General features: G+C 57.2%; 1 protein-coding gene across 1 annotated transcript in view; it reads left to right on the top strand.

Annotated features, from left to right (window-relative positions):
* COL4A2 (collagen type IV alpha 2 chain) overlaps positions 1-27525 on the top strand; it is a 152834-nt gene that overhangs the window by 92662 nt on the left and 32647 nt on the right. The window contains exons 5-20 of the mRNA XM_045977871.1: positions 3772-3906; positions 3993-4037; positions 6826-6942; positions 8541-8612; positions 8932-8967; positions 9075-9137; positions 10471-10506; positions 12805-12846; positions 14509-14607; positions 16244-16279; positions 16812-16862; positions 17737-17781; positions 21461-21514; positions 22366-22432; positions 24583-24693; positions 25155-25304. Of these exons, the coding sequence (XP_045833827.1) occupies positions 3772-3906; positions 3993-4037; positions 6826-6942; positions 8541-8612; positions 8932-8967; positions 9075-9137; positions 10471-10506; positions 12805-12846; positions 14509-14607; positions 16244-16279; positions 16812-16862; positions 17737-17781; positions 21461-21514; positions 22366-22432; positions 24583-24693; positions 25155-25304 (1159 nt within the window). The remainder of the gene's footprint in view (positions 1-3771; positions 3907-3992; positions 4038-6825; positions 6943-8540; positions 8613-8931; positions 8968-9074; positions 9138-10470; positions 10507-12804; positions 12847-14508; positions 14608-16243; positions 16280-16811; positions 16863-17736; positions 17782-21460; positions 21515-22365; positions 22433-24582; positions 24694-25154; positions 25305-27525) is intronic.

A 27525-nucleotide genomic window follows, 5' to 3' on the forward strand; every position in this document is an offset into this window, starting at 1 on the left:
TGCAGGAAGCTCAACTTTTCTTCTAAGATCCAACTTCGCACTTGAGACTTTTTTTAAAAAATACCAGTCCCTCTGTAGGAATGTCAGGAAGGGAAGGAGGAGGATGTCAGGCAGCGATCCACACGCTGGACCGCACGGAGTAACCTCCTGGGGGTCATGTTCCCCGAAGCCCCGGACGGTCTGGGCTGAGCCTGGGACCCTGCATTTCTCGCAGCTCCCGGGGGTGCTGGTGCCGCTCGCAGACCTCGCTCTGAGCCGCGGCAGTGCACAGGGGCAGGTAGGAGGCGTAGGGATCGCCCACTCCCGGACCTGGCTGCGTGACTCTGGGCTCTTCGTGCCGGACCTTCCTGAGCCCCTGTCGTCTCCTCTCAAGTGGGGGCGGTGGCCGGTCATGCGTTTGGCGTGGGGGTAAAAAGAGATCAGTGGTGTTCTAAGACTCGACAGATCTGCATCCCAACGATACCTCATTAAATGGCGCGTATCTTCGTCCCGTTTCCCAGCAAGCAGCACAGGGGTGTGAATCAGAGGAGCGGACGGGGTCAGGGCACATGGTCACTCCTTTCCACCGTGTCTGCTGGCTCTTAAACAAGTATTTTGTGGAAATACTTTTATCAAGTAGATTGCAAGAATCTTTTTTTTTTTTAAAGATTTTATTTATTTACTTGACAGAGATCACAAGTAGGCAGAGAGGCAGGCAGAGGGAGGGGGGAAAGCAGGCTCCCCCCTGAGCAGAGAGCCCGATGCGGGACTCGATCCCAGGACCCTGAGACCATGACCTGAGCCGAAGGCAGAGGCTTAACCCACTGAGCCACCCAGGCGCCCCAGATTGCAAGAATCTTGGGAGGTTTAGAAATTGGCACAAAGTCTTCGAACTAGAGTCCTCCTCTTTCTGGGGTGATTTCTAACATCACTTCCAGCAGAAGGAAGGGAAGAGAGGGAAATGGGTTTTCTGACCATGACTTTTCCAGTAAGGGTGGGAGTTGATGGTCATTAGCAGAAAGGAAGATCCTTTTCGTTCCCTGGTCATTCTGGCCGGTCTTGACAAACACAGGGGGTGCCCTGGCAGGCAGGATGTCCTCAGGGAACTCTCAGGCCTGATGACTGAAACATGCACAGCGAGGTCCTTGACCTTGACGTCAATGCCCGTTTAGCCGCAGCCGCACAGGGCGTGTCCTGTGGGCGAGAGCGAGCGTCCAGTCCCCTGGGACGAAGGTCTAATTCAGAGTCTCTCCAGACTCTTCCTGGCCCTTCCCCAGGGCGGAAGCTGGATGGAATTTGTGAAATGCTCCGTCCCTGAGAAGCTCCATCATGGCTTCAGAGTGACGCCGTCTTTCACACCCACTATGATGGCTAGGATTTTTAAAAATGGAAAATAACAAGGGTCAGCAAGGACACGGAGAAATCTGGAACCCTCACACACTGCTGCTGGGCATGCTCCTGGCATGGCCGCTGTGGAGAACAGCGTGGCGGGGGCTCCAGAAGTTAAACAGAATTGCCAGAAGACCAGCAATTCCCTTCCTGAGTTTATGCCCCGAGGAGCAGAGAACAGGTGCTCACAGAGACAGCTGCGTGTGTGTCCCCCATGGCAGTGACCGCAGCAGCCCTCGGGGGCGACACCCTGCGTGTCCATCAGCGGACGAGTACACAAGTGGTGGTCGTCCGTCCACTGAGTGTTGTTCAGCCGTGGACGTGCACGCAGCCCTGGGAGGCGCTGCCACACGAGAACCTCAGGAAGGTGCTGGGAAGGGGAGCAAGCCGGGCACCAAAGGCCCCCACCCCCGACCTAGGACTCCGTATACTGGATGTTCCCAGACCGGACGGATCCCGTCGACACAGAGCAGGGGCCACTCTGGCTGGGGACCAGGCGCTGGAGTGGGGGCAGCGGGAGTGCCTGCCCGGTGGGTACCGAGTCGTCTCTGGGGAGGGGGGAATGTTTTAGAACCGGACAGCGCCGGTGGGTGGAGAGCGCTGTGAGTGTGCGGGGAGCCGCTCTAGAGCGGCTGGTGTTACGGGGACTGCAGGGAAGACGGGTTTTACTCCCAAAGCCAGACTTCCCCTTCCAAGAAACAAAGGCTAAAGAGAAGTCCTGTGACAATGGCAGTAAAGTGAGTACATGATGTCGCTGTCCCTCTTCCCAGCAAAGGGAATCGAGGAAAAGGTTAACGAGCGCACGAGGAGGACGTGGGTTTTCATCTCCGAGACGCACGCCTTCCGCTCTGGTTGACGGGGGGTGCCCCCTCAGTGGTCTCCCCAGCCGGACATGAAGTTTGCAGACGGTCACAGTGACGGTGTGAGCGATCAGCATTTCATCCCGCAAAGGCTGCTCGTGTAAACGCTGACGAGCTCCAAGCCTCCCCGTGACTGGGGCCGCAGACAAAACAGGGCTGAGCACAGCGGGGGACCCCGTAAGAATCCAGTCAGAGCCTGTTTTGTCCCCACACTTACAGCAGAGGTAGCGTGAGGAGGCCCCCGAGTGCTGGACTGGGGTGAGCCTCGGATTCACGCGGGTCCGAGGTCAGGCTGCCCACGTCCAGCACAGCCGTCCTCGAGGAGGCGGGAACAAGTGAGGGGACCTGGCCCCGTTCACTGCGTCCTTCAAGGGCGTCGATCACCCTGGCTTTGCCACTGTGTAGAGTGCTTGTGCTCAGACTGAGTATTTGGTGATTTCTGCCTTGACTGGAGCCTCTGGGACACGTGCAGGGGACCCAGAGACCCCGCCGGCTCCAGAACTCACCCTGGCCTAGAGGGAGCCCTGAGGAGACTTCCCAAAACTCCCCGTCGTTGGAGGAGGCGGCAGCCCAAGCTTTGGGGTAGATCGCACCCACCAACTCTGCCTTAATTTCCATCCATGTCTTCCACTCCATCCATGTCTGCTTCCCCCGCATCTGGGCGCCGTCTCCCGACGGAGTGAGCAGTGCGGGACGGCACCGAAGCTCAGGGCGAGCGTCCCGTGCCCCCGGCCGGGTAGATAATGGATAATGGGGTTTATCCCTCGTTCTCTAGCGATCGCTTGGCCTCCGCCCACCCCCCCGCGGTTTTGGAAGACGCCGCCGTGACCACAAGTGTGCAAGTACGGGTTCCCATCCACCCCAGCCTGTTTGAGTTTAACCCCCGCGTGCCGCGGAGCCCTTCTCTGTTCCATTCTCGAAGGACGGCCCGTGCGCCCCTGCAGCTGCGGCGGTCCGCGTTCCCACGCGCAGGGCTCAGGGCTCCCACTTTTCCACGTCCCTGCCCGCTCGGCATTTTGTCTTTCTGCGACAATCGCCGTCCATGTCCAGTGGCTACGGGCCCAAGTCTCTAGGCTCCAGGAACCCGTACTTCTCCATGCGTGTGAGTGGTGTGTGTGTAGACAGGAGAGATGACCGGGTCGCTCGAACGTCCGGGGGTCGTGTGACGCCTGGTGCAGGGCACAGCTCGTCCCTGTCACGGGCATTCTCGTGAGATGGGGACAAAATCTTAGACATTTGCTTGGAGTTTTCTTTTTAACTGAAAATACTTTTTCTAAAAAGGCCAAGTAAGTTGATTCTTTCATCCCAACCCAGTACTAGCATTTCACAAGAACATCAGTTTAGTCTGGGACGACTTTCTCTCACATTTCACATGTTTTTCTCTTTTCCAGCTCTAGGCCTTCTCTTAGCCAGAAGTCACTTTGTTCCAACTGTGGCAGGAGGTGGACGAGGACACAGACGTTCTTGGAACGTTGTGTCTCCCTGAGAATGAAGCGTGTGGTTTGTCGTGACCGGTCGTGACTCAACTCTCTTGTTTCTGCAGGGCCAGCCCGGGCCAGTGGGCCCCCAGGGGTACACCGGGCCGCCAGGCCTGCAGGGGTTCCCAGGACTGCAGGGCCGCAAAGGTGACAAGGGCGAGCGGGGGTCGCCCGGGATCACAGGACCGAAAGGAGACGTGGTACGGTGACTGCTGGGCCTCTCCCCGCTTTTGCGACGGGCGGTGGGCGTCCCGGCCTCCGGTAAGTCCATCTGCCTTCTTGACAGGGAGCGAGAGGCGTCTCTGGATTCCCTGGAGCCGATGGAATTCCCGTAAGTGTTTTGTACGCTTGGGATTTTCAGATGTGGTACTCGTGCTAAGCAGTAGGTTTGTGACTCGCAGAAATGTCTCCGTCAGGGCCTCCTGCCCTGGGCGTCCCCTGAGCCTGGCCACCTGGACGTGCGTCCGTCTGCCCCTGGAGTCCGGTGGAGAATCGGGCACAGCGTTTCCTCTGTAAACGCTCCTCCGCACTGGGCTCCGGCGTCCAGTCTCCTTTGCCGAAGCAGCCATTGTCTCGTGATGAAACCCTGAGTGTTGCTCAGATGCGCTCAGTAGAGCCTCGAAATTTCGCCGGATCCTGCAGCTGGACCCTCGCGGCCGAGCCCACGGGGTGCGGAAGGCCCGCCGGGCCTCGTGCAGGTTCCTGAACTCTCTGAAGTCAAACCACACATGAACGAGAAGAGACGGGGTTCGCCCTTGAGAAAATCTCCAAATGCAGTAAAATGTGTTGTTCTGACCTAGTTTACTTTACTCCTTGCGGTGCACGGAAGTAAACACAGTGGTCTGAGTCACAGCCTGATTCATGCGGACCCGCAAGGTTTCCCAGGGTCCGCTTCCCGCGGGTCCCGGCCGTGGCGCAGATGTGTTTATCACACACGCGGCCAGCTGCTGCCGACGTCCAGGACATCTGCTTCGGGAACCGTGTGCTCAGTCCAGGCCCTTAGTCCACACACCGTGTCCCCTGTGACGTGTTAGCACGCGCACACACACGCATTCCCGGGGCTGCATCAGTGGGACCGCCGCCTCGTAGAACGAAGGAGGGCGTGAGAGCCATCGCGGAGAGGGCAAGCACGTCCTTCAGAGCCTGAGCTACATTTCCAGGAGAAGGAAGCTCCCGGAGCAGAGAGAGGAAGCTGCCCGCAGAGTCCCGGAGCCTGGGTGGCGGGGACCCTGGGCGTCCCCTGGATGGGGGTCACACGCACCAGTCACGACATGCAGCTGTGACCAGGCGGGGAGGCCGCTTCCCCATTAGTCAGACTCTTGAGAAACTGGCGGAGGTGAGGAATCCGTGATTTCCAGGGTAAACAGGGAGAGTGTCTTCCTACCAACCGCCCCAAACCAGTCGCCCACTTTTAAACTGCTTCTCTGCGCTCCTTGGGCCGCCCATCCGTTTGGTCTGCTGGAAGTTGAAATCTGGGTTTAAACGGAGTGATCTCATGGGAAAATATTGTAACTCATCTGAATCATTTCAGTTTGTTTTTCTACTTCGTCGTCACTTAATATGAGGAGCAAAGAGTTTACAAGTTACAAAGTGTCGTCCCACGAGGGAGGGAGGCTCGAGGGCGCGTGGACCCGAGGCTTCTGTGGACTCTGCTCGAAACAGCTCCACTCGCCAGCCGCAGGCTCTGGGACAGCGCCAACGGGAGCTCGAGGGCCACCTGCCACCTCAAAGCAGCTCAGGAATGTGACATGGAGGGACCGGGCTAATTTTAGCCATCTAGGGGCCGTGTGTGAAACGTGACGGACGCGCGGTCAGATCTTAGAGGTGTGTCTGAGTAGAGACCGAACCGAGAGGAGCATCAGCTCGATGTCACTAAAGTTTTCCTTCCAAGAACAATTTCAAACTCATGTGAGATTGACACACAGTTTTGAAGGACTCCAGAGAGCAAGAAAGACCAGCAGCAGGTGGACAGTTCAGGAGCAGAGTGAAGAGCTCCGTTTAGGAAAAGTAGAACACCACAGATGGTGAGCAGACACCCCCCGAGCTCGTTGCTCCCGCCGAGATTGAAGGACCAGCTTTCGTGGTCGGGGTTCCTCTCACCCCCGAGACGGCCGACCGGAAGCCTGTTGTGTCTCTTGTCATCCGACGGCGCCCCCGAAAGCAATGGCTTTGGATATCAAAAGCCAAGAGACGTACAACCAAAGGAAAACGCTACTTTCCTCATCGTGTTTCTTAATATCATTTGGGGCCCAGGCTCCCTGTGTAGAATTTGTCCCTTTATCTGGAGATGTCCCAGATTTCTCAAAGTAAGTCTAAAAGGCTTCCAACATGGCCTCCGAAAACCACTCTAGAAGGTACGTGTGGTCCGCTGTCAAGAACGTCAGAATTTTGAAGAAGCTGGTAAGATCGTTTACGTGGGAGCGTCTGCTGCAGGAAGAAGCAGCACGACACCCTGGGCCACCGGCCTCCCCTGCTTGTCCAGGAGCCGGACGAACGCACTGGGACACCCGCGGACGGAGTGCGACCGTCTCCAGTCGTCCGAAAGACATCTGGTCACGTTGCCTTCCCTCCCGCACCCCCACCATCTCAGAACGTCTGACTTCTTTCTGTTCGAGTTTAAAATCGAGAACAGAGCGTCCCCCCCGGAGAGCGAGTGAGGGGACGTCGGTCCCTCCGCACAGGGCCGGGTCATCTGAACTCCCTTCCGGGCCGCCAGGACGTCTTCCGCCTGTGGGACATGGCTCTGTCAGACTCACCCCCCACCCCAGCTCAGTTGGGCACCAAAGGTCGAGGCACCCTGTTGTCCTTGCAGGCCCGGCTGCTTCTAGAAAGTTTTCCAGAATTTTTAAGTGTGCCTGCTCACACAGACCTCCCGGCAGACCCGCGATGATGTACTTCTGCACCGGCGCCCCTGGGAAACAGAACTTCGCCAGGAAGCCCTTTCCCTGCTCGCAGTCGTGCCCGCACGCCTCTGTCTCCCGATCTCCCTCATCCGCTCGCTCCGGGCTCCCTTCCCCGTGGGCCCGAGTAGGACGGGATGATGCGGAGCCGTCGGACGGCCCCGTGCGGGAGAGCTACAGTGTGTGCGCTGGAAGCCTCACCGGCTTTTCTCGTCCTAGGGACACCCCGGCCAAGGCGGCCCCCGAGGACCACCCGGCTATGACGGCTGCAACGGGACCAGAGGAGACGTGGGCCAGCAGGGACCCGCCGGCCCCCCGGGCTTCCACGGCCCTCCGGTGAGTACCCGCGTGTGCGCGCCAGCCAGAGAGCTCCGCAAGCCAGCCAGCCCATGTCGGTGGAGGCCCGGAGGACGGCGGGCGCCTCCCGTGGGCCCATCCAGAAGGCCCTTTTAGAAGGGGTCAGAGAGAGGCTTTCCAAGAACGGTGGGTTTTCTCCTGGGGGCCCCACGGCTGGGGCGAGCGGGCAAGATCCACCTGCCCCCAGCATCCCCAGGAAGGTCGCCCCTGTCCTGAGGGGCGGTCAGGATGAAGGAGATGTTCCTGCAGGCATCTCGGCATGATTTTCCTGGGTCCAAAGAACTTCATTTCCTTATCCAGTCTGTAAACGGAATAGAAAATTATTGGCTCGGTTTGTATGAGGCCATCTTACGGGCGTCAGCACGTTCTCCCCTGGGCCGCATGTCAAGTCACCGTGACACCAGTAACAGCGATCGGTTCAGAGCTTAAAGCTTGACAGAACGCCCCTGAGTCATCCCCTCATCAATCCTAAACCCGAGACGTGACAAGCGCTCTCCAGCCCTGACAGGTGGAAGTGAGCTCTTCCTGATGAAGACGGTCTCGTCTCCCTCCGTTTTGTGCACCGTTCTCAGGTCCTTGCAAAGTCTTGAAATGGTTTTCAGGACTGTATTACGACCCTCATGCCATCAAAGTCTTGCCAAGTCAGGGTCCCGCCAACACCTGACTTGGTAGGAGAACCAAGGTTGGAGAAGAGCAGACACGCGTTCCCCCCCCTCCACTGCTGTTTCCTGCTAAGCTAGTGGGTTCCTCCCCCCCAACCTCGAAGGTCCTCCTTCCTGGGCCGGGACATTTTTGTGTCATCCACCTTCTCCACAAGGACCCTCATCTTCTAGTCTGCTCTAATATCATGAAACTTCATTATCAATAAGTATATCCATTACTGTAAAATACCGATTTTTCAATATTTTGATTTATTTGCGAGAGAGAGAAAGAGAGAGCACAAGCAGGGGGAGCAGCAGAGGGAGAAGGAGAAACAGACTTCCCGCTGATCAGGGAGCCCAACTCCGGTTTGATCCTAGAACCCTGAGATCACGACTGAGCCGAAGGCAGAGGCTCAACCGACTGAGTCTCCCAGGTGTCCCTAAAATACTAATTTTATACGCAGGCACCAGAAGACGTGTACACACACTCGTGTATGCGTACACCCCATGTCCATTTGTCATGACTCCAGCTCTGGGGAATGACCCAGTATCTAACCCAAAAGTGGTGCCTCAGGGCATACGTGTTAGTATTTTTAGCACCCTCACGCCAAAGACAAGACAAAAACAGGATTATGCAGAAAAAGAACATGCTGATATCCTAAAGGATTTGTCTCCTGAGCATTTGGTTGGTGTTTGGAGAATAACAAGTCCTATAAAATATTTCTGTTTTAACTTTGAAGGAAGGTACTACTGGGTAGACATAAAAGTGGAGTTCTCACCTTGGTGGCCAAATGTAGTGACCCGTGTTCAGAGTAACGTAAATAAAGGAAAGACGCTGCCCGTGAAGGTCAATATTTCATCACCCCGATGAGCACTGCTGCCCTGAAGGCTAACATGTGTTTCTGCGTTTTCTGTCTCTGGTGCGCGCTCCTCTAGGGGCCCCAAGGACCCAAAGGACAGAAAGGCGAGCCCTACGCCCTGTCGAGCGTGGACCGTGACAGATACAGGGTAAGCTCGCTTGCTACGGGCCGTGCCACTAGTGATCGGGGTGAACTCCTGACCGACAAGGGTGCTTTCCAAGTGGGCTGAGTTGTGAGGGTGTGAGGACGGGGCTGCCCAGGGTGGCGGAACCACCAGCACCACCATGAGGTGCAAACCCGTCGCTGTCCCATCGGGGTCACGTTCCGCTGGGGGTGCTCCCCTTTCCCGTAGTCACGGTGCCCCCGGTGGAAGTAACATTACCAAGTCCCTGGTTGTGAGAAAATGTAACTAGAGCTGAAGATTTAGTTAAAAACCAGGACGCTTCCCATTATGTCTTCTCAACTAGGGGGAACCCGGAGAGCCTGGCTTGCTTGGCTTCCAGGTAAGTTCCCTTTTTCTTAGTGGATGTTCCAGGAAGAAGTGTAAGAATTCGGACTCCGAATACCAGTCTTCCGTTCTTAATGGCCTCCTCTTGCTGCCTGTCCTTAGGGCCCCCCCGGCCGGCCTGGGCCTATAGGACAGATGGGTCCAGTTGGAGCTCCGGGAAGACCGGTAAGTCCTTACTCCTGGACCGCTGTCCAGGCGTCCTCTGGAGACGCTGCTTCTCCAGCGTTCACATGGGTGGAGGCCTCACGTACAACTGGGATGCCTGTGGTCCCTCTAGAAAGAGTCCAGACAAAACATGTCATCCTTTGCCTGCATTTTGCTACTGTTAAGGATGAGGAAAGAGGACTTGAAATTCGTGGCCACCAGGTCAACACCAACCCTGTCCATTTTGACTTGGTGCTGGCCAGGCGCCCCTCCAGTCCCACGGAAGCTCTCAGCCCCACAGCGCGCCGCTGGCCAGGGGCCTGTCCTCCCTGGGGAAAGCAGATCCGAGTGCAGTAGGTGAATAAGGAGGCAGTGGGCTCTGCGGGCGTGGCCATCACCGCGAGGGAGGTATTAGACGTCAGTTAACGAGACGGCGCCGGTGCCCCACGTGAAGGGCGGTCTGCAGGTGTTCCCGACCCTGGCGCTCGAATGACGCAGTGAGGGCCACAGGACAAGTGCAGGGGTGAAGGAGGGCTTGCTGCAGGGAAGGGAAGAACCGGAAAGGAGAGGCCACTTCCGCCGCTGCGCCGGGGCCCGGAGCTAAACCAGCCCAGAAGTGTAGCCGTAGGACAGACGGGCCTCGGGCAGCGTTAGGAGACATTCGGCTCCAGGAGAGAGACCTGCTCGCAGAAAGCCAGGGAGGTGAGGGCTACGTGATCCCGGTTCTTAGCTCTCCTACTTCGCGCTGGTGTCGGCTTTGCTCGCAGCACGCGTACCGAGGGCTGTTCTTTACATGCACAGTTCGGGGAACCCGCGGTGCCCTGAGCTGGTGCGACGGCGGCGGGTTCTTAAGCCTCATCCCAAGCGTCGTGTTGACAGGAAGGATTTGCAGAAGGACAGCGATGTCCGCAACAGCCCATCCCGGCCGTGTGGGCCTGCCCGTGCATTCTGGTCGCAAACATTTGCCGACCCCCCAGCAAAACGTGCTGCATGGTGTTCCGAGGGGACCCCCAGAGGAGGTCGGGAGAAGCCCTCTCCGCAGTGACAGGGCCTGGGACTGTGCAACGTGTCCGAGCAAGCGGGAGTAGAACACGGGTGACTCAGAAGTCTGAACTCAGGGACGCAAACCCAGAACAGCTGTCCACGGCCGGCCGGCGAGTTCTGAGAGCCAGGCCTGACCCGGCCGTCCGCCTCCAGCGCGTCCTCCCCGGCCAGACAACGCACCCGAAACCTCTATACACACCACACGGGCTTCTAAACACACGGCGGATGGCTTTCCCAGAGCTTTCCAGCAGATGTTATCTGGGTCCTGGGATAGAGAAAACAGTTTATAAATTTCTTTGTATTTGTGCAGGGCCCGCCTGGACCCCCTGGACCAAAAGGACAGCCAGTAAGTTGGTTACCGGGGCAGGGGGCTGGGGGGGGCAGGGGGCTCGCATTCTTGTGCTCACCCTGCCTGACCACAGAACGGCTTGGTGGACACCAGCGTGTTATTTATGTCGTGATGAGAATGACCTTGTGGGTGTTTAGGACTTACTGTTATCAATGCCAAAGATGAATCCAGAGGGACCCCTGGAGCGGTGGGCGTAGGCGGAAGGGGACCGCGAACCTTTCGTTGTTTGCAAATCCCGTGACACCTGCTGTTGTTCGAGGATCGCCCTGACGGACGTTTGATGGGGATAGAGACTCAGGGACAGCTTGTGTCCGCAGGCGTGCGTGCACGAGAGGGACAAAAGTGACTGTGTCCGGGGGGGGGGGGGGCAGTGGCGTCCTTCACACCCCGGTGTGGCCCCGCTGGCTGTTCCCGAGGGGGACCTCAGCCTGTGGGGGTACGGTCGGGGACTCTCAAGGGAAGCTTGAGCCCAGCGCTGCTGTTCCCAGCAGAGAAAGGTTCCGAAGTTGGAGGGAGCCCAGGGAAGTAGGTGGCTTGTCAGACTCTGTAGACTGGGGTTCCGTGTCACCGGGGTGAGCCGCGTAAGTGTCCAAGACCAGCAGCAGGAGTCTGGGATCGAGACGCGACAGGCATCCGAAAGGCTGGGCTGCCCCTACCGACGCTGAAAGACCGTCCGTGGCCTGCGCAAGGCCGAGGACGTCCCCCAGCCCACACATTCCCATGTCCGCACCATGGAAACTTCATCTCTGTGACCCCCAGGGGACCTCGGCCGCCCCCACCCCCCACTCCCATCCCCTCTGACATGGCTTCCGGCTGGGGCTGGAGCTCGTTAAGGCTGCTGCCCCCGCTGCCGGGCTCCCCACTGTCTTGCAGCCACGGGCAGGCTGGGAACGGCCCAGAGCCAAGAGAAGCGGATGTAGGATGGGGCGGCCGAGCCCCGGGGTCGCCTCAGATCCCCACTTGGCTGCAATACAGACGGCCCTCGCCCTCCGCCGGGTCACTTCCTGGGGACTCGGACAAGGAGCTCACAGGGCAGAGGGACGGCAGGGGCCCCAGCAAATCGCATTCTGATCTGGCCTGGTGCGTTCCGGGCTTTGATTTCGGCTCCCAGCCAGGTGGGAAAGGAGCAGAAAAGCAAAACTTAATTAAAGGCTTTTTTTTTTTATTTGTGGAGACTCTCTGGGCATGGGAGGGGGCGGGCGGGGTACTGCAGAGAGAAAAACCAGATAGGGCCCCCGTGATCCTTGGTCGCGGCGGGAGTGTGGAGACCCTGGGGAGGAGGAAGCAGAGTGGTTTCAGGCGAAGAGAAGAGCAGGATTTCTGCAATCTGGTGAGCGTGTGCGGCTGCTTCTGGTCAGGCTTCTCCTGGGCTTCAGGTCAAGTATGTTCCCTCACACGTGTCCACCCCCTTCGTGAGTCTACTAAACTCCTTGCTAAGTCGGGGCCCAACCCAGAGAACCCCCATCCCCTAAAATCATTAAAAGGGTCGAAGTGTTTGGGAAATTGGGATTATCTCACCAAAATGAGAAAAGGCAGTGGCAGAAGGGTACTGACTCACGACCCTGGGACACGGGGGCAGCGGCGGGTGGGGGGAGGTGGCTGCTTCCTGGGTCTGTCAGGCCAGACCTGCGGACACGCTCTGAGACGGTCATCTGTGCAGATGACACTGTAGGAACCAGCCCGCGGGACCCGGGAGCAGGTCTGCGCTCTGCCCCCCTGCGTGGGGACACAGGCCCCCACAGCCCGCGGCGTCCGAGTTCATGAGCAGAGCACTGGCTCATACAGCAAGTGCAGAATTAATGACTCAGCCAACGTCCCAATCCTCGGGACGGCTGAACTAAGATATTCCCAAATGTTAGCCCACTCTTTTTGAGGGTTTGCTTTGAGTGTAAAGTACAGATTTCTAAAAGCACGTGTGTTTGAATAGCCCATCGTGTGTCTGCTCCCCACCGTTTCCGTCACTCACACCTAAACCCGGGGACTGTGCGAAAGGCACTGGGAGGTCCCCCTTGTGGAAACCCCCACGTGACCCCAGCCTGCTCCCAATCATGCACCGTGACACCTGGACTCGGACTCTTATTACGTGGTCTATGTGTGGGGCTCGCAAAAGAAGACACTCACTTTCTCTTGATTCAAATAGCTTTGGGGAGGGGACTGCAGAACATTCCGCAAGGATAATTGCTCAGGATGCTGCAAAAAGATCTTACATTTCTTTTTCTTTAAAAAAAAAAAAGAAAATTATTTCACTGTGATTAAGGACTTTTAAAAACTTAGAAAAATCATTTCTCTTTTCAGGGCAACAGAGGACTTGGCTTCTATGGAGAAAAGGGTGAAAAGGTAAGGAAACATAATAGATTAACGTGGACGCCTGCTTTGCAATGAGGAACTAAATCTTTTTAATGACAGCTTTCCATGCAGTTGTCCTGGCCATTTGCATCGGAAATCGTCACTGTACAGTGCCAGACTGTAAAGTTTCAGGCTGTGGAAAAGGCTCAGTGATAGCAATCGGTCGCTAAGACAGTGAAAGCCCGTAGCACAGGCTAGCCCCGGTCAGGCTTCCGACGCAGACGCGACCTCAGCCGTCTGCGGCACCCACGAAGTAAAGGCATTGCCCCGGGGTGTCCCCGTGTGGGGAGCCCTGCGCTGATGGAGCAGCCTGAGGCGGGAACCAGAGGCCAACACGGAGCCCGTGCAGGGGCAGTCGCCCGGTCAGGCTCGCCGGCGCACAGGGAGACTGCGTGATGTCTGTAACCCCCTGTGCCACCGACAACCAGAGACCGTGGCCTTCGAGAGTCTCACTTGAGGCCACGTGTGTGAAAAGCTCAACAGGCAAAGCTTCACCAACACGTGGCCCATCGCGTTCGCCGCATGAGCTCCTGCCCACCGTGAAATACCCTTGTTCCGTGGCCTCGTTGTTTGCAGATTTTCATTTTGGTTTCCCCTGAGCTATTTGACGGCACCCAGTACTGCTCAGGTCTGAAGACAAGGACTTGTTCTTTGTGCTAATGCCGTAGAAAAATGTGAAAAGCAAAACATTGAAAGATCCAAACACATAAAGATGTAAACACCTGTAGAATGACATATGACAAGAAAAGTATGGGAAGAAATCCCTGAATAGAAGGGACAGTAGGCACGTCAGGCAGAAAGGAAATGAGTGAACACCTCTAATCTCTAAGAGTTGATTCAGAATTAATAAGGAAACGTCAAGGTCCTGGCAGGTAACGGGGGGGAGTGACCAAGCAGCTCCGGGCATGTTTGTAGAGTCACGTTAGCGGACGCTCAGGATACACCACCAGCCCCCCTTTCGGCAGGTGGTACATCCTATCCCTTGGCTCCCGTCCATCCTATGTGACTTCTGGGTTCAATGTTGCATTATTTAGTTTACATGTGGAAATACCAAAGAAAAGACAGCAAGCTTTTGGTGTCAGTTAGTTCCTGGGAGGGGAAGCCGCATACGGTGCAGAAACCCCGTCCGGTAGTGTTGCAGGTCGACAGACGTCGCTGTCTGTGCCTGGCTTGCAAAGTGTTTCATGCTCACAACAAAAATGCCAACGAAAGCAAGCCAGAGGCATTGTACTTACTGAAGAAGCTGCTTGTTATAATATAAAAACACCACTAACTGGTGAACCAGTGGTGAAACTGGGGTGGTCTTTCATGTCTCTATGCCTTGGCCCCAATCTTGGAAAGCCTTACAGTAATCCGCTGATACGAAAGCATTGAGCCCTTGTGCAGAAATTCATCGTAAGGAGATGCCTCCACAGAAGCAAAGGCAGCCCAGACTGTGAACAACGTGAACAACTTCTGGGAATAAATTGTAAAGGGTTGTGAATGCAGGGAACCAAATAACTGTGCGCCGTGATCATTTATCTTATGCTCTGATTGTCCTTGTAAATCATACGCAAACACAGAAACACCCGTTTGCGGTGGTGCGCACTCTCATTCACGCCTGACGGCCTCTTTCCGACTCAAGGATTACTGCTTTTGCTAAACCATTCGCAGGGCGACATCGGCCTACCGGGACCCAATGGGATAGTGTGGGATTTCCACCCGGCCGTCGTCGGACCCAAGAAGGAGATGTTCCACCCGGAGCAGTATAAGGTAAGGAGGCTTCAGCAGAACGGCCCGGGTTCCCAGTGAAACTAAAATAAAGAGAAGGAAAAAAAGGAACTTCCTTCGACCTTTTTTGAACAATCACAAAGCCAGCAAGCGCTCACATCCCGTGGAACCTCGTGCCTGAGAACACTGCCCCAGTCACACGGGGCCCAGTCCCCATCTTGCAAAGTTGTGGCAGATTTGAGACCAGGATTCGTCCAATAGTCTCAAAGCTGTCCTGAGTCTGCAGGTCCCTCTACAGCCGGAGGTCTGTGGTCAGAGCATAATTCAAAGCCAGGATGTGGAATTATTCGAGCAAAACCTTGTATTTGGCAGAAGGAACCTACTTGGGCTCTTGGCTGACATGGAGCATCGTTGTGGGTGTTTCTCCGTCAAAGTCCGTTTTCAGACTTCTGTATTCCGTTAACGTTTTGTCTGATTACACGTCTAGTCTGGGAGCCCCAGTAAAACCTAACACGCCTTCATGGCTCGCTCACTCCGACCGGCCACAGAACCTTCACGCGTGTTCAAGCTCCCTGATACCCCGTGAGGAGGTAACGCCCGGCCTCGTATTGCTGTGGAGCGGGGACCACAGAGACACCCCGATTGGGTCGGGCACAGACAGGGCCTGGGGACCAAAGGCAAACCCCAACATAGACTCCAGTTCCTGCTCCTGAGTATCTGTCCAGACGGGGGCTGCATGCACGGCCGCAGGGGGGGGAGAAGTCAGGCCTCCGGGGGGAAGGCGGTCAGGCCCCTGCGCCTCACGCAAGAGCCACGCGACCGGGGACAGAAGCGGCCTGGCCGGTGGCCGGCGTGAGGCAGAATGCAGGGAAGTGTTAGGAGCAGGTGGTCGTGAGCCAGCTGAGTCCAGAGCAGGACGCCCCTGGACAGCCAGGCCGGAGGGGGCCCCATCCCGTCATAGGTGGGATCCAGGCGTGACTCTGGCTCCTGGTCGGCCCCGATTGTCAGCCAGGTAGGGCTTCTGTCCGTGTCAGGACAGGAGCTGCGGACGGGGCGAGGCCCGAGCCGGTTGAACCCAGGCTAAGGGTTCCCTTCATCTTCCGCAGCCGGGAGGGGCCGGGGCAGGGGCTGGGGCCTGAGCAGCCTGCGGGAGGCCTGGGCACTGTCCTAGCAGAGATGGGGAAAGACCCCAGCAAGTCACTACATTTCTTTCACCGTTGTAGACCAAGAGCAGCGGGCAAAATAGATCCTATATAATTGACAGCGCTTCCCAAGCCAGGGAATTTCTTTTGCTTGGGATTTTCGTAGGTTCCAAATGTGTCTTTTTCTCCGAGGACCCTCCTAAGAATATCTTATTCAAATATTCTGGTTGGGGGCTGGTCCTGTCTGCCCGCCACTGGGTCGGTGGAGGAGACCAGAGACCCCACACGGAGAAGACAGGCAGCCTCGCACGTGTATGAAACATAACGCGTGATTTAACTGATACTGTGAAAATCTGGAAAAATCACTCCTTTTTTCTCTTGAATTTTGAAGCTGCAAGATGTAGGCGTTGTTTCTTCTGATGCATTTATAATCACTGCTTACGGTTTCACTAACAACGCTTTTCAGGGATCCAAACCCTGGTCGGTCGTCTCTGGTCTTGGACTAACGGCCGCCTCACATTTCGTTGTCTTCACAGGGTGAAAAGGGGAGTGATGGGGAGCCAGGACTAAAAGTAAGTGGAGCGGTTTCTCCTCGCCAGGGGCCCCCAGGTCCCGGCGTCCCCATGTGGGGACACCCGAGAGCTCGCGGGGTCTAGTGACATTGGCCTGTTGCTCCAAGCCGCTGCTGCTTCTTTCCGGAAAAGAGTGTTACTTCTTCCCTCGTGCATCACAAACCCCAGCTGCTGAGCGTTTCCTGGGGTTTGGGAAGGGAACCTCAGTGGGCTCAGAGGGCAGGTGTGGGGCCCGAGGCCGCAAACAGTTTGGTGACGGTTTCCATCTGGGTCCGGTGGGGTGTTGCTCTGCCGTGTGGTCCTTATGACGCGTGCCCCAGAGTCTCAGCCCTCCCGCGTCACCGGCTACGTGACAGTGCCCACCGGTGGTGTCCCGGACTGACAATCATCCAGGCCGCCTGGCTGACTTCCCGTGACCCCGTGTCGCGCTGGGGTGGACTGGGGACCCCAGGAGGCGGGCTGGCCAGTCGGGGGGCTGGATCCCCCGGGAAGTGTGACCGGCCGGATGCCTGACGCCTGTGTCCTCTCCTAGGGCATCTCCTTGAAGGGAGAAGAAGGAGTCATGGGTTTCTCGGGCCCGCGGGTAAGCCGTGCCTTCCGTAACTGCAGTTTTTGTACCTTTGTGTTGTAAGTAGACTGCGCTTTTCGGAGTAGTTTTGGGCTCCCTGTGAGGTCAGGGTAAAGGTACAGAGATGCCCCGTGTGTCCTCCCAACCCCCACCTTGCACTGCATCCCGACCGGAGTGGCCCCCAGGGACTGGTGTTGGAGCCGGTGCCCCTCCACTGCAGCAGGGCAGGAGCGGGAAGGAGAGTCACGGCTTCTGTCCATGAGGCCAACTTAACCTGTGGGGACACCGTGTAGACCGGCTCCAGCCTGAGAACTTGACCCTTGTGTCCCGGAAAGTCCAACAGAAGCGTCCCCAGCAGGACGGGGCGGGGAGCGGGGGAGGGTCTCCCCCAGGGAGATTCGGCATCTGTGGCCCCCCATGCCCGAGGGCACACCTCTCCTTCAGAGCGTGGCCTGAAGTGACACCTGCCCCTTCCGTCCTCCCTCTGCCGGCCAGAGCTTGGTCCCCTGCCAAACCGAGCGACAGGTGGGCTGGGAAGCGTGGCCAGAGCAGAGAGAAGGTGGCCTGGTGGTGACTCTCGAGGTCACCGCTAGAAGGACACTTGCTAGGATCTTCAAACGTCGGGAGAAACCCCGAGAACGTGGGAGGGCAGGCCTTGCGGCTTCTCTACCGCGTGAACCGCACCGTCCTTAGCGACCTCTCCAGATGTGATGCGTTCCGTGCACGGGTCGCTAAAGTGCCCGCCTCCTTTAGGAGATACAAAGAATCCTCGGGTGGCTTCGCTGTCTCGAGCCAAGTATTTCATGCGAGCCCGAGTCGGTGCCGTGGCCGTGCCTTCCAGAAAGGTTCTGTGTTCTGAGCGGGCGCTCCTGTGTTCTCTTCCTCCCAGGGTGCTGCCGGCTTCGACGGCGAGAAAGGTTTCCCGGGACAGAAGGTAAGTTGGTGGCGGGAAACGCCGCCTGCTCCAGGGCGGACACGTCTTACGAGGGTCAAACACGATGAAGACGGTGCTGTCCCGGGAAGAGGGATCGTCCCCCAGAAAGACACAGTCCAGACCCTGCGTTTACAGCAGCATGGGTCTTCCTTCCCCCCAGATCATTCGCGATGCCCGAGTCAGACCCGTCCCGTTTGCTCACCGTTAAGAGCAGCGCGTCGGTCTGTCCTCCGGCGGCCTCCTCTGCGTCGCCGGGCGCCACTCTCGGGAGAGTTGCCGGCGGGGTGGCCAGGGGTCTACCTGCGTTGTTCATATGTTGATCTCACACATTTTGACACTGTGTCTTCAGTAATGACCCAATTTGTTATTTTTATTCCGTGTTCTGTGGACCAATTTTTGGCCGTTTTTTAAAAGGAATTATTAGGTGGGAATGTGTCACGAATCTGGGTCAGACTCAGGACGGTCTGAGCGCGCGGTCCTATGGGAGGGTACACGTAGAAATGGTTCTTTTAACAAGCGACGGAACCCGGTTCCCCGTTTACCGCTGCTGGCGATTCGATCCCAGAAGGTGTAGCCGGCCTCCTTCCCGCCATGGACACCAGCGCCTCCCTCCCAACCCCCACGAGGCAGCCACGGTCACGGTTCTGCGGGCATCGTTTCAGAAGCCCGCGGGCGCCGGGAGGCCGTGCCTCTGTCCCTGCGTGTAACTGCATGGGGTCGAGCACGCATCCACCCCTGCCGTCCGCTCTCCTGGCCGGCTCGGAGATGACCACACGTGAGCACGGATGTGGCAGCAGATTTCTGTGCGGGGGGACGGGGCAGGACGAGGATGCCGTGTGTGTGCTCACGACCCCTCGCCAGGCCTCCTGCACCTCACTGTGTGCAGCCGTTACACCGTCCACATGACGGCGCGTGACTCTCGGGGCCTGGGCTCGCGCATCCACCGTTCAGTCCTCACAGGAGCCTTTAAGTCTTTCTTAAATCTCGGCTCAGCCTCCGAGTCAGGACTCCATTCAATCCCGCTCCTGGCTCCTCGCAGGATGGGGGCAGGACATCAGGAGAGCCAGAAGGACGTGGGGCTCACCAGCGTCCCACAGGGAGCTCCCCCTTGTCTGTCCAGGGACTGCAGAGGGACAGCCTCCCAGGCTCGGTTTCTGATCTCGCCGGCTCTGGCAAAGCCTGAGAGCCCTCCACACGGGCTCCGGTCACTCCCGGTCGGACCAGCCTTGACTCCTTTCCGCTCCTTTTACCCCAGACTCGGGCCAGGGCACTGACACTCGGGTTTCCCTGGTGACATCTGTCTTCTCCTGACGTGAGTAGCTGATAGGCGCGTTCCCGAGGGCAGCGCACCTGCAGGACAACCGTCCAGGCTGGACCCAAGCAGAGGCCAGAAGGCCAACTTCCAGTGTTTGGATTTCAGTGATCAAGAGAAGAGACAGAGAACCAAGCAAACGTGAGCCTCTCCGAGTTGTCCCTCTCCGCCACCCACGCAGCCGAACTTCTGTTGTTAATCCTTTCGTTGCGGGCCAGGCGCCAGCGAAGTGAAAATCATGATTTTTTTCCTACACCCAAAACTAACGAGTTCTAGGCTCATAAAGATCAGTGGGACACAGTCGCCCCCGGAACTCGCTGTTTACATAAGACAAGACACCACCTGGGGCCTCTCACAGCTATGGCCAGATGTTGGGACCCAAGGCCCACAGCCTCCAGGGAAGACGGGACGCTTCCGGCCGAGCGCGGCGTCTCTAAGCGGAGACAGTTTACGCGACTGTGCAAATAGGAAGTGCCAGGGATACGTACGGATGGTGGGGTCACCTGCTGGTCAGACCGCCCAGCATCGCAGACTGACCGCGGCCGTCCTCGTGCTGGACAACGTGCACCTCACGGTCCGGTTCCTAGTCTGATCCCCAGATAACTCGTCCTTGACCGCACTCCCCTTGCTTCCCCTGCCCCTGCTGTCCTGTCTGCACCTGGAAACAGTGAGAACCCGTTAGAGGGTTGTTGGGACTCTCGGCGTCCCAGACGACTGGGCTGCCAGGGGTCTCGGATGACCCGCGAGTGCGAATCTTCCCCTTTACCCTGCTGGTTTTACCTGCTCCTCCGTTCCCCTGCTGCTGGGAGCTCCCAGGGAAGCTTCTAGAGCATTGGCTCTAGACGGAAGAGCATTGGCTAGTCTCGGGAGGGAACCCCCAAGTGCTCTTCCGTCGTGCCCTTCCCGGTTTTCCGGGATAGCTGGTCCCCTCCCAACCACTCAGACACAGCTCGGAAGTGTTGGCGCTGTTTTGGTGAGAGCACGCCGTGGGGGCCACTGCTCGGGGGCGACGTCCCAGCCAGCGGGTGACGCCTGGGCGCACGGAGCAACAGGCGCGCTCCAGCATCCAGCCGTGTCTGGGCTGGATTGTTCTGCCGGGGCACACGTGGCTCGGACCGAACGCCTCGTCGCCGGCTCCGTCGTGGGCAAGCTCTTGCAGGACTCCCCGCCCGTCTCGAGAGACGGCCTCAAACGAGATCCACACGGCATCGGAGACACCGGCCTTTTCTTGTGCATCTTCAGCAAAACCTAGTGTGGAGGGACGTCTGTCCCCATCAGAGGTGCCCTGGAAACCACTGTCCCCACCCTCCGCGTTCCTTCTAGAAGGCAGGACTCACCACCCACGTGCCTTGGCATTTCACAGGAATCCGGGAAACAATCAGTGTGGCCCCGGCATCCCGAATGCGGGACCTCACCGTGCGCAGCCATTAGGAGAGGGGATGAATTTCTAGACTTTTAGAAAGCTTTGCGTAGATCTCCAGCTACGACGCACGCACGACAGTAAGCGTTCTTTTCAGTACATACTCAAGGGAACTAGAAAGGAGCACTTTGCTCTTGTTAGATGAAGACAGATTTCTGAATTAAGAGGCGTCAGTGCTCCTGTTTGGTGTTAACGCAGTTTCCCAAGCCCATCTTGGAAGGTATTACGAGATGGTCAGTCACGAGGTCACGGACATGGGGCCTCCGGGCCTCCTGAAGGACACGGCAGGAAGGACACAGCGGCCCTTGTGAACGATGCCTGCTCCGGAGGTGAGCCTGAACCCAGCGAAGCCTGCAGATCTTGCGGCTACTCCGGAGGAAGCACCAGGACCGAGGAGGGCGGCCCAGCACCACGAGGAGGAAGCGGCCGGCTCCCACCACGGGCACGAGCAGCACCAACAGCAAGGAAGAAAACGTTACTGAGAGAGGAGGGAGGAGGAGGACGCTGTGAGGAGTTGGGGCCCTTAGAGACCTATCCGCCAAATGTCGTGTTGGAACTTGGTTTGGATCTTGATTGAAACAAATCCACTCAAAAAAAAAAAAGGGGGGGGGTGCCTGGGTGGCTCAGCGGGTTAAGCCTCTGCCTTCAGCTCAGGTCATGATCTCAGGGTCCTGGGATCGAGCCCCACATCGGGCTCTCTGCTCAGCAGGGAGCCTGCTTCCTCCTCTCTCTCTGCCTGCCTCTCTGCTTACCTATGATCTCTCACTGTCAAATAAATAAAAAATTAAAAAAAAAAAACTGTGAGGTTTAAATCAGGGAAAATTGGGCAGAAGGGGTCAGAGGAAATTTAATGAATGGTGAGTGTTGTTGGACGTAATAATGGGGTTGTGGTCCCTTCTCCAAACCCTGTTAGAGGTACGAGTAAGCATGGAGCATCTTTCTTGCAGGGGAGCAGAGGACCAGATGGTTATCAAGGCCCCAGCGGACCCCCAGGACCCAAGGTGAGCTCAGTGTCCCTTTGGCTGGCGTCCGGATCCCCCGCCGATCACCCTGTTGGAGAGGCGTCCCCCATCCCGTGTGACACGAGATAAGCAAACACGAGACCCCAGCCCTGGACAGATGGGACAGACGCGGGTGTATTAGTTACACGTGTTGGGGCCCCACGAGGCTGCGTGCCCCACAGGGGTGCATGGAAGTCACAGCCCAGGGCAGAGTGAGCCAAACGGGCCGTGGGAGCAGGCTTCCTGGTGACCAGAGGGTGGGGCATCCCCGGTCCCCGGGGGAGAACGCGGTTACCTGTGTGAATAATTCGGGGGCTGGCAGGGAGGAGAAGCCCCGTCGGCTGAGGACCAGGTGGGGTGCCGCTGGTCCAGTAACGGGGACCCAGCTGGGCAGGGGGACTTCCCTGCTGGGGGAGGGGTCTGTCTGCAGACGACAGGGCTGTTCGGTGGTTAGGCCTTCAGGGCCCTGGGAGACTCAAGAAGGTTTAGGTCTCGCCCTCCGGCTGGATTAGATCAGGGTCTCATGGCATCGCACCCCGCCCACCCTACAGGGGCGCCCAGATATAGTGACCAAGGATGGAGCTGTCTGACAGGACAGGGAGCAGTCCACGGACCCCCTCTGGGGCTTGACGAGGATTTCCAAGGGAGACAGTACCCACCGCTTTGTTGCCTCTGGCTGCGTCCGGCTCGTGTCCGCGGGTGGCCTGGACCTCACTTCCCCATGGCCCCGAGGACATGGTGCCCTAGCCGGTGGTCCCCATTCAGCTCTAGTCCCTGCACATTTGCAGAACATTCCAGAATGCCACAAGGCGGGTCCCCCATTCTTCTGTTCTCCTCTTCTCTTCCTCCAGGGAGAAGCGGGCGACCGCGGACCCCCAGGCCCGCCGGCCTACTTCCCTCACCCCTCCCTCGTTAAAGGTTCGTATGTCTGCGTCGCACGGGCCCTGGCTTGTTCCAGACAGTCGTGAACTTGCCAGGAAGGTTTTCTAAGTAAAACAAAACAAAGCAAAGCAGAGAAGATGGTCAGAACGTAACCTCTGGAGAACACGAGTCCCAGGTTCAGCTCCCCTCACTGCTTGACAGTGGTGTCTCCCCAGTTCCTGCTGCCAGAGAGAGCGCCCCTGCGCTCCCGCGGAGACCCCTTGGCTGGGAGAGTCCCTCATCCTGCATACCTCGTGCAGGCTCTGCTTTCCGTCTGTAGTGATGCCACGAAGAAACCCAGTCCTCCCGCACCTCGGGCTTCGTGGCAGCCGCGCGAGCACCGTCCTTCCTTTCCCCACGGGCACCGAGATGCTCCCGCCCCCTGCTTGCCCGTCTGAAGCCCCAAACTGGCCGCGGTCCGTAATCTGTAAACAGCACATCCCTTGAACCTTTCGAGGAATCCCCACGTATTTGCACGTGACCGACTGCCCAGAAGATGTCCCCACTGTCCCAGTGAGGACTGAGTGTAAGCGAGCGATTTTGCACGTGTCGTGGCTAACGCCCATCTCGTTATTTCACTCAGCCTCCCAGACTGGCAGGATCGTACCAAAATATTCTAATTCTGTGTAAGAGCAGTGGTCTCAGAATCTTCCCGAATACGAGTCCTTCTGGGTTAAAAGGAAAAATGCTTTCAGCACCCTCTGAAGCCTCGTGCGTGTCTGCATCTGCGGGTAACTGACCGGTACTGTACGGAGCCCAGGGGGGCAGCGCTAATCGCCGTCGTGGTTCACTGCGACGTCCCCCATGTCTGGGACAGCACCAGGCAGATAGTAGGTTACCTGAGCAGACTGAAAAGCGTATGCACGATGTCCTACGCATCAGAAAGGGATTTTAAAAGCTGAGGGTTTTAAAATCAAGATGGTCTAATATTTTCTTCCTGCACTGAGCAGATCGGCTGGCTCCCAGCTTCGTATGTGCAGGGGTCAAACACCCCCTCTCCTGCGTCGTGGGAACTTTGCATGTGTTTATCCAACATTGATGAGAACATGGAGTAGGACAGGGCAGAGGACAGAGCCCATGAGCCCCCAAGAGATGGCTCTCCAGGGCGGCGCTGAGAGAACGCCCTGGCTCCCGGACATCCTCGCCAGTCAATACTTCCCAGTAATGAGCGTGTTAGGAATCCACGCTCGGCACCTCATTGGGTGGCTGGCACGCACCCTCTTCACTGTGGAGTCCGGCGTGCCTGCCACGCCAGAAACCCCATGAGGTCCACTATTCGTGGTTATGGCAAGATTGAAATATGGCCTTTGCAGGCTTCGGGAACACAATTTTTTTTTTAAATATTTTTTATTTATTTGACAGAGAGAAATCACAACTAGGCAGAGAGGCAGGCAGAGAGAGAGGAGGAAGCAGGCTCCCCGCAGAGCAGAGAGCCCGACGCGGGGCTCGATCCCAGGACCCTGGGATCATGACCCGAGCTGAAGGCAGAGGCTTTAACCCACTGAGCCACCCAGGCGCCCCCAATTTTTTTTTTTTAATTAACGTGAGCCATTTTTCAAAAACGTCACTGACCAAGAGCCCAGAATTCATCCACTTCCCATCTTCACCAGCTCATGTTTCTAAAGCCACGCTGGGAAGGCGATGGCGTTGAGTGGGCAGGCGAGGGCTGCTGACCCGACAGGCTGAGTCATGAGCAGCTCCCCTCGGGCAGGCGGGAAATAAACGTATCTTCGCAGCGTAGCTTTGCCAGAGCTTGTCAGGACCCCGGAGACTGGGGAGGCTGTATTTTTTCTTTCTCATGGTCGCAGCGTCACCAAAACCACCCACTGTGCTCTTCTTCCAAACAAACGAGAGCGTCTGTGGTTTCACCCGGGTTTGGTGAGCTCCTGCTCGTTCCCGATGGCCGGCATGTACGCGGCGCTCACAGGGCGCGGGCAGGGAGCTCAGCAGCGGCCATCGCACCTGTTGGTTGATGGACTTTTCCTAACCATCCCCCGAGATGGGGACCGACATTAGCCCTGTCTTGCTGGTGGAGAACTGAGGCACAGACCTAAGTGACTTGCCCAAGATCTCAAGTGTAATGAGTGGAGGAGCGAGGGTCAGAGCCAGGCAGTCCTGTTCTGAGCGTGGGCCCATCTCGCTTGCAGGGGCCCGAGGTGACCCAGGATTCCCAGGGACCCATGGGGAACCAGGAAGCCGGGGTGAACCAGGAGACCCGGGCCCCCCAGGCCTCCCGGGCACGTCAGTCAGAGATGAAGGTAACGGACTCCGTGGCATCGAACGTGTACCCTACCCCCCCCCCATGTCCACACAGGGCCCTGGCCCCTTCCTGACCGCTCAGCTCTGCCCTCGGTGCTCTCACAGACGAGGTTCAGCGGCTCCAAGTGGCCTGGGTGCGGGCATCCCGGGGAGCGGTCCACCCGCGACGGCGACCCCCACGGGGCTGGGCTGTCGGCCGGCAGCGACTAGCACGATGCTGTGGGCCAGCCGGGATGAGCGTGGGTAGCTGTCTGACCTCGTGGCCAGGGTCACGACTCACACCATCATCTGGGGCTCTTCTGAGGTTGAAACAGGGTGATGGAATCTTTCAATAGCGCCCACCCTTAAGTCACTGACTGGATGTAGACCCATGGTCCTGGGGGCCCGCAGGGGACGGACGCTGACCCAGTTGCTCTGTACGGAAGTCTCACGCTACTGGTGGTGGCTGTTGGATTTTCAGATGGGAAGAGAGGCTTGCCAGGCGAAATGGGCCCCAAAGGCTTCATCGGAGACCCTGGCATCCCCGCGCTGTACCCTGGCCCGCCGGGCACTGATGGAAGGCCAGGACTCCAGGGACCCCCAGGGCCTGCCGGACCGCCGGGACCAGATGGTAAGTGGAAGGAAACTCGGGTTCCGGCAGAGGTGCCTGGCCCGTGCCAGAGGCTTACAGGTTTCTGTGCTGCATAATTCCATGAACCAACACAGTAGGCACTGCCCTGGGGTGTGGCAGGCGCCCTGGGCTGCAGACAGAACAGCGAGTGATGCGGGAAGCCGCAGGCCCGTGGGTGTTACCCAGCGGGTGCGGCTGCCTCTGGCTCCAGTGAGGTCAGCCGTGCCGGGGCACATCTGAGCAGCGCAGTCTGGAAGCAGGTGCGAGCTCGAAGCTCTTGGGTGCCTTGTATTTCGTTCCGTCACCTTCTTCCAGGGTGGAAGCCTCCTGCCTCAACTTGTAGCTTCTCCTCTGTCTTACCGGCGATCTGGGGCAGACTTGACGGTCTGCCTTCTCTGCCCGCGCACGGCCAAGGCTGCCCCCGACGGCAGTCGACCGAAGAGGGGGATGCGCTCCTCGAATGAGACGTGGCCGCCGTTGGCCAAGGCCAAGGGGCAGGACCCACAGCGTCTATAAACCAGACAAGCCTGAGCTTGGGGGCCCCGTGCCGCCTCAGGGCAGCACCGAATCCTGGGGCAGAGTGGCTTTCCGGGTCCCCGTGTCCCCATGGCTCCTCGTTCTGTGAAGAATGCTCCAAGGAGGCAGGGAGACGTGCCATCTGTCTTTGAGCTTTGCCTCAAAAGCAGTTATCTTTCGGCTGCCAGGTTTAAAGGGTGGTTTCAGACCTTGTCAAGTCTCCTACAGGGAACAGCTCCTCCCAAGAGCTGGGAGAAAGGAGACTGTGAGAGAAAACGTCAGGTCACAGTTTCTCTGTGACGCCGTCGCGGCTTATCAGCCTCTCTGAAATATTTGACTTTAAGTTCCCTGGTTTTCTCCTCCTGCCCCCATGATCTCCGAGCTTCCTCTCTCCAGGCAGCGAGAGCAGCAAGTCGCTGACGACAGTGCTTGATCTCGGGTGCGGGGCAGGCTCGGGTCTGTGCCTTGGTTGCTCCCGGCCGTCCCTTTTTTGGAGGAAAGCCGCTAGGACTGGTAGGAGCCTCTATGCACTCACAACTTCCGTTAAAAATCATCAGCCCCTTCTCTGGTGCCATTTCGTGTTCTCGGGTAAATGTTGAAGTTAACATGCTTCCGCTGTTCCAGTTTCCCTTCAGCTGCAAAGCCAGACTCGCACATTCTTCTGGAAATTTTTAGGTGCAGATAATTCCCTGGAATTTGCCAAAGAGTTTGAACTGTGTTATCTTTAATGTATTTTTATCCCGGAAGTAATATTTATTACTGGGACATCAGTGATAAGGGCCAAGTTTCTGGGAGCGTTATGTTTCCTGAGTAAATGTTATCTGCTAAGTTTTCCCTTTGGCAACAGGACGGGGTGTGTTTAAAGTTTTTAAAAGCATGAAAATTTGCCTCTATAAGGGAGTGTGATCGAAGGCTGACCTTGTCATTATTCCAGTAACTAAATTCCATTTTGCTAAAGATACAAACACCATCTTGCTTTGTAAATCTTGCTTAGGAAGTCTGTGATTTATTAATGTAGGTTTTCTGTAAACAAATTAGTTTCTTGTGTGTATTTTATCCATAAAATTCATGGAACAGTACCCGATAAATTTTATCAACCTACGATATGAAAAGCATACAACTTAAGTTCTCCTTGAAATATTTCTTTTACCCCATGAGACACATTGTTTCCAAATCACTTTTTTTTTTAAAGCAGTCTCTTGTACAAAAAGTAGCGAACCGTAATGGCCTTTTAAAACATTTTTGTGCATAGTCAGAATTTAATACCAGTGACCTTGATTCCCACACAGTTCTTAACTTTTCCCCTGGAATGACATTCTCGGACTCCTTTCTTGTTAGTGGCGCTCTGTCCTGTTTTATGTGTTGCTGCTAATGAAAACCAGCATTTTTTCGTTTTCTGCAGTTCCCACAGAACCAAAGCACGAGTCAGTTTTCTTTCTGAGCTAAACATTTTGCTTGCTCTTGGTTCTCGCTGAGTTCATGGAATCAGGTGTGGGGGCAGTTCCAGTGTTTTCTAGAACAGTTCCCATTTCTGCCAGCTTCCTTACGGCCCTTGGCCTCCTCCAGAAAAGCGTGTTGCAGACGTCTGAGAGGTGCTCTGCTGCCCTGAAGGTGGGATTACGAGCTTATCAGATGAAACCCAGCAACGAGGGAGGACGCGGGAGGACACACTGTGGGATGGCCGTGGGGCTCGCCGGCGAGGACC

Source organism: Meles meles, chromosome 14 (genome assembly GCF_922984935.1).
Source record: "Meles meles chromosome 14, mMelMel3.1 paternal haplotype, whole genome shotgun sequence".
Taxonomy (NCBI): Eukaryota; Metazoa; Chordata; class Mammalia; order Carnivora; family Mustelidae; genus Meles; species Meles meles.